Source organism: Sciurus vulgaris (genome assembly GCF_902686455.1).
Source record: "Sciurus vulgaris genome assembly, chromosome: X".
NCBI lineage: Eukaryota > Metazoa > Chordata > Mammalia > Rodentia > Sciuridae > Sciurus > Sciurus vulgaris.
Genome location: NC_136471.1, coordinates 92,450,528 through 92,467,513, shown reverse-complemented (window position 1 = coordinate 92,467,513; position 16,986 = coordinate 92,450,528). Strand labels below are relative to the sequence as shown.

General features: G+C 39.7%; 1 protein-coding gene across 2 annotated transcripts; it reads right to left on the bottom strand.

The window, feature by feature from the left end:
• Positions 1–287: 287 nt before the first annotated feature.
• LOC306650642 (P antigen family member 3-like) lies at positions 288–13,900 on the bottom strand. Of its 2 annotated transcripts, XM_079122747.1 has the most exons (5): positions 13,845–13,900; positions 5,534–5,632; positions 4,692–4,800; positions 3,604–3,729; positions 288–391 (listed from the first exon to the last, which is right to left on the bottom strand). In XM_079122747.1, the coding sequence occupies exons 2-5, from the start codon at positions 5,615–5,617 to the stop codon at positions 369–371; spliced, it is 342 nt and encodes a 113-aa protein (XP_078978873.1). In that variant the 5' UTR covers positions 5,618–5,632; positions 13,845–13,900; the 3' UTR covers positions 288–368. The 2 variants fall into 2 exon arrangements, with proteins under 2 accessions (XP_078978873.1, XP_078978874.1); XM_079122748.1 differs by lacking the exon at positions 13,845–13,900 and having other exon boundaries at positions 5,534–5,791.
• Between the last annotated feature and the right edge of the window lie 3,086 nt (positions 13,901–16,986).

Genomic DNA, 16,986 nt, shown 5'->3' with positions numbered 1-16,986 from the left:
TTGTAATACAGGAAAAAGAAAAAAAAATGTTCTAAACAGCAGAAAGAGGTTGTTAGAATTCAAAGATAGTATGATGGCATATGTTGAAAATCAAATGGGACTGAGAGATAAATGTGGAATAAGCATGTCTAGCGTGGTTGTCAGAAAGAAAATCAACATGCGACCTTGACATGTGTACACACCAGCAGGGGTATATTCAGCTTTGAACATAAAATTTCAAAACTGATACAATTTTCAATAGTATCAAATACCCAGGAAAAAGCAAAGATGAGTGAGACCTCTTTGGAGAAATTTGTAAGTTTAATGAGAGAATTGAAAGTCAAATAGCCAATACAACAACAGCCTGCATGTTTTCACTTTGTCTTCATTTATACCTCAGGTGGCCCTTCACCTGTAATATAAACATAACAGTTGGGGACATTACTCAGCAGGACTCGGTTTATGTGACATTAAAGGCATATAAATGACACGAGAAATTTGGTTCTCTAAAATGGACTAAATCAAGAACCGTAAGTATCACTGTTTGGCTTACATTCAGTTAGACCTCTGTGGAGACCTTGAAGAGAGATGTCCAGGCATGGATGTTATCACTATTCTTACAACACACCGTAATATTCTAATGGTACAGGAAATCAAGAGACTGACTTCTAAACACAGTTAACAGAACAGAAACTTATCTTCAAAAACAAAGATAATTTTAAGTAGAAAGTAAAAATCTTGAATATCTTTACTAAAAATCTATGTGACACAAAAAATGAAACAAAATGAATTAAGAAAAAAGTATAATTGAAATGTTTAGCTTGAAATAATAATCTGAATATACAGTTAATATCACATTTGGATCTGCATACGTGATGTGGAAGGGAATTTAAGTATTGCATTTGCCTTTCTCCACTGTGGAACACTGTTGGTTTCGGCTAGATTACCCCCAGGTGGTTTTTAAGAAGGTGACCATGATTCTTCAGGTTTCGCCTACAGTCCATCCATGACTATGAAATAGCACCTCTTTTTTTACACTTGAAAGCACTTGACTTTGTAAGAATGAATTATATAGTCACATTAGTTTTCAGCCATGACCATTTTATTTTTAACATCCAAACATGAAGAAGATATATGTCATGTCTCATAATATGGCAATCAAAAACTAAATGAAAACAAAGGAAGAAATGGAGAATGAGAGACTGGGAGAGGGAGAGTAAGAGGGAGAGTAAGATATGCCAAACATATCTATCTAATAATTGCTTTGGAATGGCAACAGCTTCTCTAGATATGCTTAGCTTCATGTACTACGGGAGTGTCCTAAACAATATGTGCTCTTGTGTCACAGCAATTTCATTCATATTTTTAAATATCAGAATTCAAGAATGTATTCCCTTTCAATTACATGATATATTTGGTATCTGTTGGTATCCTGTTCGTTTTCCTTGTTGGGATTTTTCCACTGTCTTTCATTTTATGGAATCTGAACTGGGTACTTGATTCAACAGCGACCTTGACCATGAGCAACCTTTTCATTTTTTGGTTGGATTACTGCTCCTTTCATCATTCATACAGGTCTCTCATTAAGTACCTCTTTCCCTTTCCCTTAGGTTTATCCTGTCGCTCTTACATGTATTTTTATACAGCACGATCACATGCTTTGTTATTTATCTTAACAACATGTTCATTTAAAGTATGATATTCCTAAGACTACACTGTAATCATGTTCATTAGGTTTCTGGAAGTGGTCAGAAAACAATTTTCTAACATAAACCGTCTAATAGGGATGGTTCAGCATTTCAGAGGAAAAACATTTAGAAAACTAATGCAATTTCTTCCCTCAATACAAAGTGCTTCATTAAATTCAGAAGCCCTCGTAACTTATGGTCGCCCGTTTGGAAAACACATTTATGAATCGTAGTTAAGTTGACTACAAATGACAGTAATACTCCATGCTGCTTGGACTTCAACACTTATCCAGTAACATCTCAAGGTATAAACATGCACCATATGATACATGGCATAGGTAGATAAGATGGTATCAGATACTGTCCACTGTTATAGTAGAAATGTTACTACATCATATGCACGTGTGAAATTGCCAAAACATAATCCATTATCTGGTACAAGTAACAGACACAGATAACTATAATTTCTAAAAGTCTGCGCTGTAGGGAATCAAAGGGGGGGAAAAGGCCAGAAGTCCTCCAGTCAGAAAACCAATTCTTCCTTGGCAGTCAAAAATTCCTTTGCCTCCTCTTGGAACTCCTCGTAGCTTCACTTGGGTCTTTCCTGTGGTATTTTTCACTCTTTTCCCTGCCTGACCTTCCTTCCTACACTTCATGGCCCTTAAGGGCAGGACTTATGTCTGACTCACCGTCACTATTCCTTGCCAGGGCTCAGGCTGTCTATGAAATAGGTGCTAAGGAATATTCTTCTTTGTGAGCTGAATAAATTTGTGACCAGGGAAGGTGACACGTACATAATCCCAGCTATTTGGTGGCAGAGGCAGGAGGATCACAAGTTCAAAGCCAGCCTGGGCAGTTTAGGGAGACCTTGTCTCATAATAAAAACTAAAGAGGGACAGGGCTGTAGCTCAGTGGTAGAGCACCCTGGTTTCAATCTCCAGGACTACACACACACACAAAAATTCTCACTCAGTTGTAGAAGAGAAGAAAGGTGGGAAGAGAGGGTGGAAGGGCGGAAGAAACAGAAATATCACTCCATCAAGTATGAGAGGGGGCAAGTATTTACATAGCATAGGCGTCTTCCTCACACCCACTTGGACCGTCTCTGATCTCCGTCCACTCTTCCTATACCATAAGGCGCGGAAACTAGAAACTAAGACTGCCTACTCTCTTTTTATTATCCTGTCATTCCAGGCTTCACTGGGGGAAGGACCAAAAATGCCATTATTTACTAATGGATGGATAATTCAGAATATGACAGACTCTGAGAACAGACACTTGGGTCTCCAAATAGAAAAAAAAAATGGAAATGTCAGACAGTGCATGCTCATTTGCTTAGAAGCAGTGAAATCCCTGATATTCATATGTTGTGATTTCATTCAAACACAAATTTCAAGATAACCAAATCATGAAAAAAAAGGACACCTCCCCATTCTATCCAACAGAACCAGAGGGTGCAACAATCAGCAGTGGAAATGATTTTAATATATATGATTTGAATTCACTGTATTTCCTAAGGACAAAAAGGATCAATTTGGAAGTTAAGGGTTCATCCAAATTCCCACAAATTTTGTTTAGGGTTGGTATGAAAGTCTATTCATGCATCAGCATGTTTTGTAAGAACTGGTATTTCAACTGCCTTTTGTATGAGTCAATAGCAGAAATAATAAAAGCATTCTGAAAATTGCTGCCAGTCGGTGAAGAGACTTATACTTCAAAGTGGAAATTGCTTTCCTACTGGATGACTCAACATGGTTTAGGCCCAATTTGTTTTTGTAAGTGAAACTCGGGCATCCGGGGTCTAACCACTTTGCTTAAGAACCTGTATTTGTGAAATGTGTTGTTAATGTAGTAGGAATGTTAGCTCTGCATCACTGGAGCTAAAACATTGTGGCAAATGACTGTACACAACTTTGCAACATCGCGGATCACACACCTGCTTCTGGTACCAGAGTGGGTTCCAGACTGGTTACAAACTCCCCCCTGACATCGAGACCATCTCCTTTTTTACCTCCGGTCTTTGGCTGAAGCAGTTCCCGAGGACCAGCTTCCAGGCCAGCCCCTTTAGAAAGAAAAGGTGGAAATAAAAAAGAATTACTGGGACCATTCAATAATATTAGTAGAAATAAAAAAAAAAAAAAAAGAAAAGTTTCTTGAGTGAAGTCATCAAGATAGAGGGATTGGAAGGCTCCCAACTTTCTCCCATGGATGCAATGAATAAACATCTACAGGCTCTTCGGATATTTTCATGTTTCCAATCTGAAAAGTGTTCAAAAACCCATCAAAGACACTTAAATACATACTAGGAAAGCAACCTGTATGCCAGTATATTGAATTATCCAGCTTTTACCAAGCCTACAGTAAAACAACATCAATCAAAGACAGAGTGGTCATCATTCACTGACTCCTTGCTCTTTCAACTATCCCCTCATGGAGCAGTACTGAGGGATGTGATACTATAGATATCTGAGAATTCAGCATTTTAAGCAAATCCATTCACTTTTTCTTACAAAAGGGTAGCTAATGAGAGAATACTAAATACTATGTTGAAATTGAAGCAAGGCTCTGTCTCCCAGCAGGCAAGTGTTCCTGATCAGTTGCTATGTCTATGCCTTGGTGTTTGAAAGTAACAAAGGAGTTAAGTTAACACACCCATCTAAACAGGCCTCGTTATGCTATTGTTGCTATTATGTTAGATATGATGACTTGGGACTCTACACACGATAGTGTAAAAAGGTGCCTCCAGTTTTGATTCGATGACTAGGAAATCATGTACAATCTTATGATCAAAATTAATCAACATTTCCTTGGAATTACTAATGTGCAGCCAGCCAAGGACACACAGAGGAAGTCTCCAAGGAAGCAGGAACAATCTTTACAGCAAGGGAAATTACAAACCTGCAAACTCTGCTCTCCGCTTTCCCAACCAAGGTTCAAGAAATGCTTGAAACTTTTTCCAGTGTTACCGCATTGATACACGCATGCATCTTACCCCACGGGCATTTTTCTTGCCCTTCCCATCACCTTCAGCCTCAGGATGTCCTCCACGTCCTCTTTCCTGACCAGGTGCCATAACCTGACCTTCCCTTGGTGGCTCCTCTTCTTCAGATGGTTCATTACCAGCCTGCTGAGCCTATTGGAGGATGTGTGTAAAAATAAACAGCTTTGTTGATAATACAAGCACCAACTTAAATATGCATAATGTATTGATATACATATATGTGTGTGTATGTGTGTGTGTGTATATATATAGATAGACATATATAACCATGTGAAAGCTAGAGACATTTTTTTCAACCTGATTCTAATTTATTTATTTATTTACCTACTTACTTTTGGTAATGGGGCTTGCTTTCCCACTGAGCTATATCTCCGGTCCTTTTTTATTTTCTGCTTATTTTTGAGACAGGGTCTCTCCAATTTGCTGAGACTGGCCTTGAACTTAAAATCCTCCTGCCTCAGCCTCCCAAGTCCCCGGGATGACAGGTGTGTGCCATCACGTCCGGCTTCTTTCCTTATTCTTTGTTGTTGTTAGCAAAGCTAGTCTTCCCATGGTGAGGTCACTCCCACGGGAGTTAACTGCAATGATTTTGTAAGGGATTTGAATCCACATGTTCACGGATGCATGGGATCTACCGTGAGTACTCATCAGAAAAAAATCATCAGGCATAGTTCCTTAGAATGTAAGAGCACCATCCAGGCAAGAGCAGAACAGAATCCTCCCGGATCAAAGTCTCCTTCATGACACCAACTGTCACCCCTTATCAGCACGGGCGTATATTACCAGTGTAGCTGTGATATCAACAATGACATTTCTCAAAAGTAAGTTTCTGTTAATGGGGAACATGAAATATGAAAGCACTTACGGCCACAGGCTCAGCAGGCTGAGAAGATTCTTGTTCACCTTTTCTCTCTGTAGACTTCCTTGTTGATCTTCCTCGTCTTCTCATATTTCACACTGACAGCTACATAATGTGATTCGAAATACACAGTTAAGGTGATGGCATAGGTGACCATTTCCAATGCCCTGAGTTAATGCATATTTTTTTTAAATTGTAGAATTCTTCTTCAAAGTAAGACCCCAGATAATTGTATCTCTGCATGCTTCCCCAGTGCTTGCAAAGCCTTCCTTTTGTCCAGGCTGGCAGAGAAACTGCCCTAAGGCACATGGCATCATAGGACATTTTGGATGAGGTTTGTTTGGACAGGTGGATTTCTCATCCTGGGGACTCACAGGCAAATACCCCTGGAGAATTAAATTTCAAGTGGCTACCACTAATGACCCACTCCCAACAACTAAGTCCATTTGTCCCTAAAATAACACTTTTCTGGAATGCACAGTCTCCTTGATTCCCTCCCAAACCCTTCATGGGCGTTTTGGTACCATCCGGAGCACAGGTGAGATGTAGAGATAAAGATCACTAGGTATGCCACCCACTGGTGCTCTGTACACCTAAGGGATGCGGTCACACCCCCTCATCGCCCCCACATTTCCAGGCCCATCCCTCACTTCCCACCCTGCTGCCGCCAGAGTCCCCACTTAGGACTCGGGAATGGGCCCTGTGGGTACGGAAGACACCTCCAGGACTCCAATAACTCCATCACCACCCGCAACATTCCTCCCAGCTATAAAGGCGGCCGACCTCACCACAGTCCGCCTTACTACCTCCTCCCAGGCCCTTCCACGATCACAAACACCCATGATGGTGGTTGTCACCAGTGAGAAAGACGATGATGACCCCCAGGTCCCTCCCACTCCCGGGTCCGGGAGCCCTCAGTCCGACTTCCTGGAAGCCTGCCGGTGCCTCCTCAAACTTCTACAGGGCTGATCTAAGGACCCACCTGCTCACTATCAGCAAGAAAGAAGGAACACTACCGAAGAAAGACGACAGGACCCGCCTTGGCACAGCTCTAGGCACACCAGGAAGGCAGTCTGCGCATGTGCAGTAACTGACGCGCAGCAGGGAGCATGCGCACCGAGTCAGGTGCCCTCAGTGGGGGCTGGGCTTTTCCAGCCTCAACAGAGCCATCTTGTCTTGAGGAGTGAGATCCCGGCGCAGCCCACCCCCAAACCTTTGTTCCCCTGCCAGATGTTACTTTCTTTACTTCCAGATTAGAAAGCCCTAGGAAGAGATGTGTTTCAGAAAGGCCCACTTTAATAGGCACACTTAATAAGGAACTTATAATATTTCTTAATATGCATTTTTCTTTTCCTCATTTTTTAAGTTGTACATGGACACAATACCTTTATTATATTTACTTATTCTCCTGTGGTGCTGAGGATCAAACCCAGTGCCTCACATGTGCTAGGCAAGTGCTCTACCACTGAGCTATAATGCCAGCCCTCTTTTTTTGTTTGTTTGGTTTTTTTTGGCACTACAGGGAATTGAACACGGGGGTACTCTACCACTGAGTCACATCCCCATTGCATTTTATATTTTCTTTTGTAACAGGGGTTCTCAGAACTTGCAAAGCTGGCATGGAAGTTGAGGTCTTCCGGCCCTAGCCTCCTTTGTCCATGGGATTATAGATATGTGCCACGGTAGCTGGCCTTCATATGTATCTTTGTATGTATTTTGAACAGACAGTTCTTTTCTTGCTGCTGCTTATTTTTCTTTTCTTTTGCTTCTTTCTTCCTTTCTGTCTTTTTGGGGGGACGGTCATCGTTTCGATGTCTTTTGCCCACACTGAGAGAATAAATACATTCAAATTTGTTTTCTTCGGGGGGAGTAATTTGGGTACGTTTAAATATCTGACTGTGCCTGTTATCATTCAGCCAGGATATTCAGAAATATCCATAGATGTTGGTCCTGGCATCTAGGATGAGGCTGTTGTCACATGGTATACAGCAGTAATGACTAGCTCATCATTATACAAATGACCATCGTCCTCAAACAGTAGCCCAGTCAACCAGCATAAGACAAAGCAGATGTTTTCACTGAGTGCTATAGGGAGCAGAGTATCTCAACAGAGGAAGCAGCATCAAAGGTGTGCAAAGGCTTAATGGATATTTACTCTGATTTTGACATCAAGCATAAGGGGGGGGGGTGAGGAATTTGGAATTGGGAAGGAATTGTGATGTAATGTTTCAGGGTGGTGGACACAGGAAAGCTCAGATTTTTTTAACTTTTTCATTTGTGCTGACCCTTGATACTTGTGTGTTTATGGGATATGACATGATATTTCAGAATGTACGTATAGCGTGTGTAATGATCAAATCAGGGTAAGTAGCATTTCCTTCACCTCAACCATTTATCGTTCATCTGTCCTTTGTATGGGAAACTTTCAAAACCTCTCTGCCATTAATTCTGACATACACAGTCAAACTCCGGTTAAAACTCCAGTTAAAAACTGGAGTCACCCTAGTCTGTTAGAGTACCCTTCTATCTAACTGTATTTGGGTACCCAGTATCCACCCTCTGTCACTCTGCCTTCTCTTCTCAGCCTCTGTTGACCTCTATTCTCCTCTCCACTTCCGTGTTGTCGAATTTCTAACCATCCACATATGGGTGAGGACATGCAACGTATTCGTTTCTGTAACGAAGGTGAAGGCGTGACTTTGGAGACGCTAGGTTGAAAGAACGTTGGGGTGAAAAAAAGTTCACTTGACACTTCCCTTTGTGGAGTGATGGGCCTTTCCTGCAGCCAGTGAAATGAACAATGAAGTTTTTTGGAACTTTACTTTCTTGGGTAAGAGATTCTTGCATTAGTATACTTATGTTGACGTAGCCAGTGGCATATGATCTCCGGTTTATGCGGACAGTGGGCTGAGTGGATGCTTTCAGATCTCATTACTTCCTTTTATATACCTCACAGTTTAGTGTAGGAAATGAGGCAGGCAGGAGAGAATAGTGACATATCGTCCCAGGTGCCACCCCACATCTATCAGCAGAATTGACATGAGGTTTAGGACCTCCCTCTCATCCTGCCCCACTGCATGATCAGAGAGGCTAACTTTGCTGAAGTATAAACAGCAAGATCCATTTTCTTTTTTCAAAAATGTTGCCTGACCATCCCAAGGAACATGCCCTCTCCGATCCAGATTTGATCTTAGAATAAGGGAAAGCCCCTGTTTGAGGCCCCATAAGGGAAAGCCCCTGTTTGAGGCCCCATACATGTTATCTGCATCTCATACATCTGATGTAAAGCCAAGAAGAAGCTTTCAGGGACATGCACAATAAGCACTATGGCAAGACACAGGAATCTGTCAATCACCCTTTGTTTAGCAGAAAACGCTGCTAGCAAAAAGCCCACCAAAGGCAAATAACTTAGAAGCACATATAAGCTAGGACCGCTCTCTGAATGGGTGGGCAGATTCCTTCGTCACTGTTCCCACTGTCAGGGTACAGTATATCTCCCTCCAATCAACTCTTAACTCTTTCTATTGTCTTGATGAATTCTTCTCCTGCCCCGCCCCCATCCCACCCCTGCCCTGCAGTGGCCAATTTCTAAAGGTCCCATGACAGAAAAAAGTACATGGAAGGTAAAGAGAAAAAGGGAGGCCCTTATCAGCAGAAGGCTTCCTGTTAGTAATTTAGTATCTAATGTTGCAACGGCTCCTATTCTTTCCATGTGACTGGGCTACTCTTAAGAAATATCTTGAGAAGAAAGCTGAAATTTCTCAGTCTCTCTCTTTCCTTAATAGCTCCTTGAATAGGCATGTGGTTCTGCAAAAAATAAAACATCATGTATATGTTATATATATGTACACATATATACACACACGCACATATACGTACATACAACAGTATGTTGAGAGCAGTATGACAATATTTATCTTATGACAACATTTAGCTTATCTTTTCTCTTTTTTGGTCTTTCACAGCAAGGTCATTATCATTATCATTACCAATGTTTATTCCTTTTTTCCAGTCTTCATCCTAGTTTTAAATGTAGTGCACTCCAAAGCACTCAACCAACGGGAGATACTGAATTCCAGATTTAGACTTTCGGTGAGCAACTACTTAGCAAATGGTCAAATTCTTGCCATCAGATAGCTGGAGGGTCGTGCTTCCTGAGGACTTGTGCTTGATGTGCTGCAAATGGCTCCAGTGCAGCTTCTAAGGGCAGGCTTCAACTGATGCTGATCTCCAGCTCCCTGTCTCCATTGCTGTGAGAGATTACCCCTGAACAAGCAGAAGTGTTCAAAGGATTGTGATTTGATTTGGATGTGAGGAAGTTGTGAAATGGTTCTGCTGAAACACCAGAACCAGCAAAATGTATGGAAGACCTTGTAGAAACAAGAATTGCCTGAGGCAAGATCCTAAGGGCTCTCTCGAGGATGTTAAGTCAGAAGTCTGGGTAGGAATCCACGGCAGCCCCTCTACTGGAAGGAAGCCTCAATGCCTTACGTGACCAGTACTCCCCATCTTCTTGGCAGGGAATTCTACATACAAACTTAGCTTAACACAGGACCCGGGGGATGCAGGAAGGTTAGAAATTGCCTACAGATTCTGGGACACTGTCATCAGAGTGTAAACAGTGCCAGCTAAGCTCGTACCGATGGCTGATGTTCATTCATCTATCCCCCCTCCATGTTAAATACAACTCTCATGAATTGGGAGCACAGTAAGCAGATGGAGGTACCCTTGCTACAGCAGAGCAATGCATGACATTCACATACACTTCAGCCCAAGCACAGCCTCTATATGATGCCAAGATCACAAGAAACCACAGGCACCTGCTAGCCCTTTTGCCTGTGAGTTCCCGTCTCTCCAAGTGATGCTTACCATGTGCAAAACAAATGCTGCTATCTGCAGATGGAGCTTACAGGAAGTATCAGGAATTACGTTTTGTGGCAGCCCCAAGGGTCCCGAATCAAGGATGGCCATTTTTGCATGAAAACACTCGACTGCCAAGTAGGACAACAAAATTGGGTCTTGTGAAAATAATTTTATAGCAAAGTTGATTCACTATTGTGGGTGTTCCATGATACATTTTACTGTTTTCCAACGCTTAGATTCTAATTAAGTTTGTGAATGTTAAAAGAGATTATATATGAAGTAGAACATATGTGTAAAACTGTTATGTTCTTCTTATGTTGACCAATATAAATGAAAACACACGCACTGTAACAGAAATATTTATCTGTAATATTACAAGTGAACATTAACCCTAGAGAAATACATCATTTATAATTTAAGAGTTTTTCATATAGCTTCTTAAGAGACTTCAAAACCCAGAATCTTGGGAAAGAATCTCAGCAAGGGGTGATGTATAAAAGAGCCCATTTCACTACACCACTATGACTGATATCCATGGAGTATCAACAGTTTTCTAAAAAGATCAAATGTTTGTTCATTTGACAGAGAAGAGTTTATCTCAATGTTTGATTTTTTCATTTTAAAATTATTAGAACTTCTAGTAATGTGCCTATTGTTTTGTAATTTGTACTTTAGGGAAGGAGGCTGATTTTCATCTCAAGTTCATCTATTTATCCTTTTATTTTCATGATGATTTAAAGTGTTTCTCTTCAAAGTTTTCACAGAGTGTACTTGCATAAGAAATCACCCATTTGTTTTATATTGTAGGATGAATAATTTCCCCCAAGTATATGTTTTTCCAAGGTTTTCAATGACTTCTAATTTTTTTCTTTCTTTTTTAAAATGTAATTGTTTAATAGTAATTGCATATATTCATGGGGTACAATGTGCTGTTTTTTTTAATATGTATATGATTAAAGAAATAAGCAGGTCCTCAAAGAGAAATGGGAGACACATAACCAACTGCTTATTTGGGGTGTTTAATTTGTGCACGATTTTTATTTCATTCTTCCATATTTTATAATTTTCCGTAAAGAGCGCCCAATGCTTTTTTACTCAGAAAAGAAACAGACATTATTTTCCATCAAAACACAACATTAAATTCCTTTACATTGTATACCTTTGAAAATGTTATCATAAGTAGCAATGTGATGTTCTGAATCCATTCGTTTAAAAGGCAGTATAGCTTTGTGGGCACCATTTGAGGCATTGAGAATAGGAAGTACCTTGATGTGCAGCTTCTTCTTGGTTAATGTTAATGGAACAGAACATTCTGTGACCCACCAGAAAAGGCTAAAATGCTTGCTACAGTAGTATTTTTTGACATCAACACTGTCTTTATTACTTTTGTTACTACGTTGAACAAACGAATAAACATGATGCTCAGCCAATAGACTGAAACCAAAGGTCCATCAGTCTTAATTCTCAGGGAAGTCTCTATTCCTCAGAGTAGCCAATTATGATTCTGTCATCTGGAGATGTACCTGAGCTGGTTCCAAATATATTTCCTCATCTATCATCATCTTTCTGAGTTTCAATAATTGGCAATATGAATTCGATTTTTTTATATGTCCAAACCATCTTGGACCTCAACTAACTCCCAATTTTCTCGACTGTTCTATATATCTTAATACTCATTTTGCATTCCTTATTGCCTAATTTTCAGCTTATTATAGGTTACTATTCCTTGTTTCTTCTCTCTAGGAACATTACTGAAGAGAGCAGAGAGTATTTTCACTAAGTTCTTACTACACGTTAGAATAAGGATGGCTTTCACGTCGTTGCTGCTTCTGCTGGTTACTACCCTATGGTCGAGCGGTGCCAGGGGTTGGACATAGCACTTTGAACACATGGAGTGGGTGCTTTGATACGGAGATGTACTCCCAAGAATGGTTATCATCCAGAAAAAGGGAAACTCAGTAAAAAAGACCCTCTCATAACAGTGGAAGGAACATCCATCTGAATATATGCAAAAATTTCAACAAAGACACACAGGAAACATGCAGTAAACAAGATCACCTCCAAACATTCATAATTGCCCAATAACTCAGTCAGGGGATATTGAAGTGGTGGAAATGCCTGAAAAATAATTTGGAAACGATGAGTGAATTAAGAGGATCACTAAGGAATGAACTAACAAAGTCAATACAGGATACGAAAGAACATTTCGATAAAGAGATAGAGATTCTAAAAATGTAAACAAAGCAAAAACTGAGGAAATGAACAACTCAAGAGACTAAATGAAAAATTTTGTGGAGAGCTGGGTGTAGTGTCACATGCTTGTAATCCCAGAACCTGAGGGGGTCCAGGCAGGAGGATTGCAAACTCCAGTCCAGCCTCCACAACTCAGCACTCCCCTGTCTCAAAGCTGGAAAAGGGAGCTGGTGATGCAGTTCAGTGGTAGAGTGCCCATGAGTTTAATCCCCACTACTGCCAAGGAAAATAAATTCAGCAGACTTCTTAAGTAACAGACTAGATGAAGACAAAGAATGAATTTCAGGATTCAAAGACAAAGTGGATGAACAGGAACATTGAGACTGCAACGAAGAACATGATAGTAATCTATGAACAGAATATACAAGAACTCAGGGACGATATCAAAACAACAACCACAGATTTAAGAATCTACCTCCTGAGGAGGGGGTAAAAATACAGAAAAAAATTATTCATTGAAATAAGAGAAGAAATTTCCCAAAATCTCACGAATGAGATGGGCATAAAGATACTGGGGACTTTAGGAAGGCCAAAAAGACAGGATCAGAAAAGTATTGCTTCACAACCCATTAATGTTAAGATGCCAGTGATAGAGAAAAAGGAGGGATTTTTAAAAGCATTAAGAGGGTAATGCCAAGTCCCTTTATAAAGGCAAACACATCATCATGACAGCAGATTTCTCAGGGTAACCTCTAATGGCCAGGAGTGCATCAAATGATGATTTTCAAGCCTAAATAAATGAACAACTGCCAAACTCCATTACTGTATAAAGCAATGCTATCCTTCAGAATTGAAGAAGATATTGAAACCTTCCTAACCAAAGGAATTCATGACCACCAAGCCAGTGATGCAGAAGGCACTTAAATTAAGCCGACACACAGAAGAAGGAAAGTGACCAAGAGAGAAGGTCAAAGAATAAATAAATAAATCAAAGAATAAATCAAATTGGAAGAAAAGCAAAAGAGAATTGGGAATGACTCCAACGTTAGAAAAAGACAAAATGACAGCAAGTAATGCATAAATCTCCATAATAACACTGAATGTGAATGGTATTAATTCTCCAACTAAAAGACATAGACTGAGGGTTTGGATTAAAAAGACAAAACATGACTATATGTTGTCTACGAGAAACACACCTCACCAGTGGACAAAAGAATATAAACATTGTAAATATTTATGTCCCAAATGTCAGTACACTTACCTTTATGAAACTAACATTACTTGAGAAAAAGGGAACGATGGCCTCCATTACACGGATAGTGGATGACTTCAATATACCACTCACACAAATAGATAGGTAAAGCAGACACAAAATCAGCAAAGGTATTACATACTTAAACTATACTTAGATCGAATGCACTTAACAGACATCTACAGAATATTTCCTTCCACATCAGAACAATACACTTCCTTTCCAGCTGCTCAAGCAACATTCTCCAAAGTAGTTCATCTATTAGGCCACAAAGCAACTTTCAGCCAAAACAAAAAAGAATTAAAATCATTGTTTGCATGTTGTCATATTGTAATGAAATGGAATAAAAAATGAGCAGCAAGGAAAGCTGCAAAATTCGTACAAACACATGGGGACTGAACAATACACTTTGAGTGATTAGTGGTCATTGAACAAATTGGGGGAGAAACTTTAATTTCTGGGAATCAATACAATAGAAATACACAATTTTGGAACCTGTGGGATACATTGAAGACAGTTCTAAGAGGGAAGTTGATGACTATGAGTGCCTACAAAAATATCAGAAAAATCTCAAATAAATAAGCTCATGGTGCATCTTCAGGAATAAGACATGAACAATGCAATCCCAACAGACACAGAAGGAAAGAAACAACAAAGACCAGAGTCGAAAGTAATGGAACAGAGAATAAAAAGCAACACAAAGGATCAAGGAAACAGAGTTGGTTCTGGAAAAAGATTAACAACATTGAATAACCCTTTGCCAAACTTACCAAAAGGGAAAGAGGACCGCAAGCAAAAAGTTAGAGAGCAAAATTGGGAAATTACAAGAGACATCACTGACATCCAAAGGATAGTTAGGGAAGATGTTTAAAACTTATATTCCAAAAATAAAAATAAAAGTGGAAGATTTCAGAAAGACAGTGCTCAAAGTTTTAGGGACATATGACATAACAAAATTAAACCAAGATGATACAGAAAACCTAAACAGACCAATAGGCAGCAATGTAATATAAGAAGTAGCTAAAAGCCTCCCACCAAATAAAAGGCCAGGCCCAGATGAATACACAGCTGATCTCTACAAGACCTTAAATGAGGAAGTTCTTGTCAGTTAATGAAGGACTGACACCAATTCTCCTCAATATATTCCATGAATAAAAAAAAGGGAAGAAAGTCTTTCAAACTCTTCTCCTGAAGCCATTATCACACCGAAACCCAAACCAGACAAGGGTTAATCAAGGAAAGGAGAATGCAGACCGATATCCTCGAGGAGAATAGGTGCAAAAATCCTTAATAAAATACTTGCAAAACAAAGTAAATGGTACTTTGAAAATATCATATAGCATGATCTAGTTGGTTTCATTTCGGGAATTCAAGAATGGTTCAGTGCACACAAACCGATTATCATAATATACAACATAATAGAATAAAGGGCAAAAGTCACAACATCATCCCCATAGATGCAGAAATGCCTTTGACAGAATTTAACACTCCTTATTGGCAACAACCCTAAGAAAACTGTGGAGAGAAGGATGTTAGCTAAACATAATGAAGCTTATATATGACAAACCCAAATACAGCATCATACCGAATGGGGAGGGAGGAAATGAAAGTATTTTCTTCAAAACTCAGGAGCAAGTCAAGGACGTCCAGGCTCTCCACCCCTACCCAATATAGTAATTGACATTTTAGCCGAAGGAAGAAAATAAAAGGATTACAAAGTGCAAAAGAGGACATCAAATTACCGCTAATTACAGATGCCATGAGCTTGTACTTAGAAGACCAGTAACTGTGGCAGAACACTTACAGAGGCGATAAATTCAGCAAAGCAGCAGGATACAAAATCAATACACAAAAATCAGCGGCTTATCTATATATACACCAATAGTGAACTCAGTGAGCAAGAAAACAGCAAAATGCTTCCATTCAAAATGGCCTGAACAAAGAAAACACCTAGGCATTAATCTACAAGGACAATTACCCAAGACTGAAAAAGTAAATAAAACACCAGAAGTTTGGAAAGACCTCCCCTGTTCATGAATAGGCAGAAGTAATGTCAGTAAAATGGCCATATTACCAGAGGTGATCTACAGATTTCATGCAATCCCGATCAAAATACCAATTCTATTCTTCAGAGAACTACAAAAAAAGTCCTGAAGTTCATGTGGAATAACAAAAGACTGAGAATGGCCAAAGCAATCATGAGGGAAAAAATTCAATGCTGGAAGCATCACAATACCTGATTTCAAGTTAAATGATGGAACCGTAATAACAAAAAGTGTCTGATATTGACATCAAAACAGGCACATAGACTAATGGGATAGGATAGAAAGCACACAGAAAAATCTACAGAGACAGGCTTCTGAATTCTGACAATGATCCCAAAAGCGTGTTGGAAAATACACAGCCTCTTCAACAAGTCTTGCTTGGGAAAACTGGGTATCCACATGTACAAGAATGAAAGTAGACCCTATCTGTCACCCTGCACAAACATGAATTCAAAATGAATGGAGACCCTAGATAAAGGCCCAGAAAATTTGCAGCTACTGGGAGTAAACCAAAGGGAAACCTTCCAATATACAGGCAAAGGCAAAATGTTCCTGTATAGAACTCCTGCAGCTCAGGAAATGATACCAAGAACCAATAAATGGGGTGGCATCACATTACAAAGCTTCTGCACATCGAAGGAAATAATGAAGAACGTGAAGAGAAAAATCTAGAGAAGGGGAGAAAATCTTTGCTAGCTGCTCTTCTGACAGAAGGTTATCATCCAGAATACATTAAAAAAAAAAAAAAAAAAAAAAAAAAACCCAGACTCTAAAAATTCAGCACCAAGAAACAAATGACAGACCCACTCAATAAATGGGAAATTGAACTACACAGACACTTCTCAAATGTACAAATGGTCAGCAATTATATGAAAAAATGTTCAGCATCTTTAGCCATCAGCGAAATGCAAATCAAAACTATATTGAGATTCATTCTCACCGTAGTCAGGATGGCAATCTTCGGGAATACAAAGATCAGTGCTAGCAAGGATGGAGGGAAAGAAGAACCCTTGTACACAGCTGACGGAGATGGAAATCAGTCCCGCTAACATAGAAATCACCAGGAGGTTGCTCAGATTTTTAAAATGGAGCTACAATATGACCTC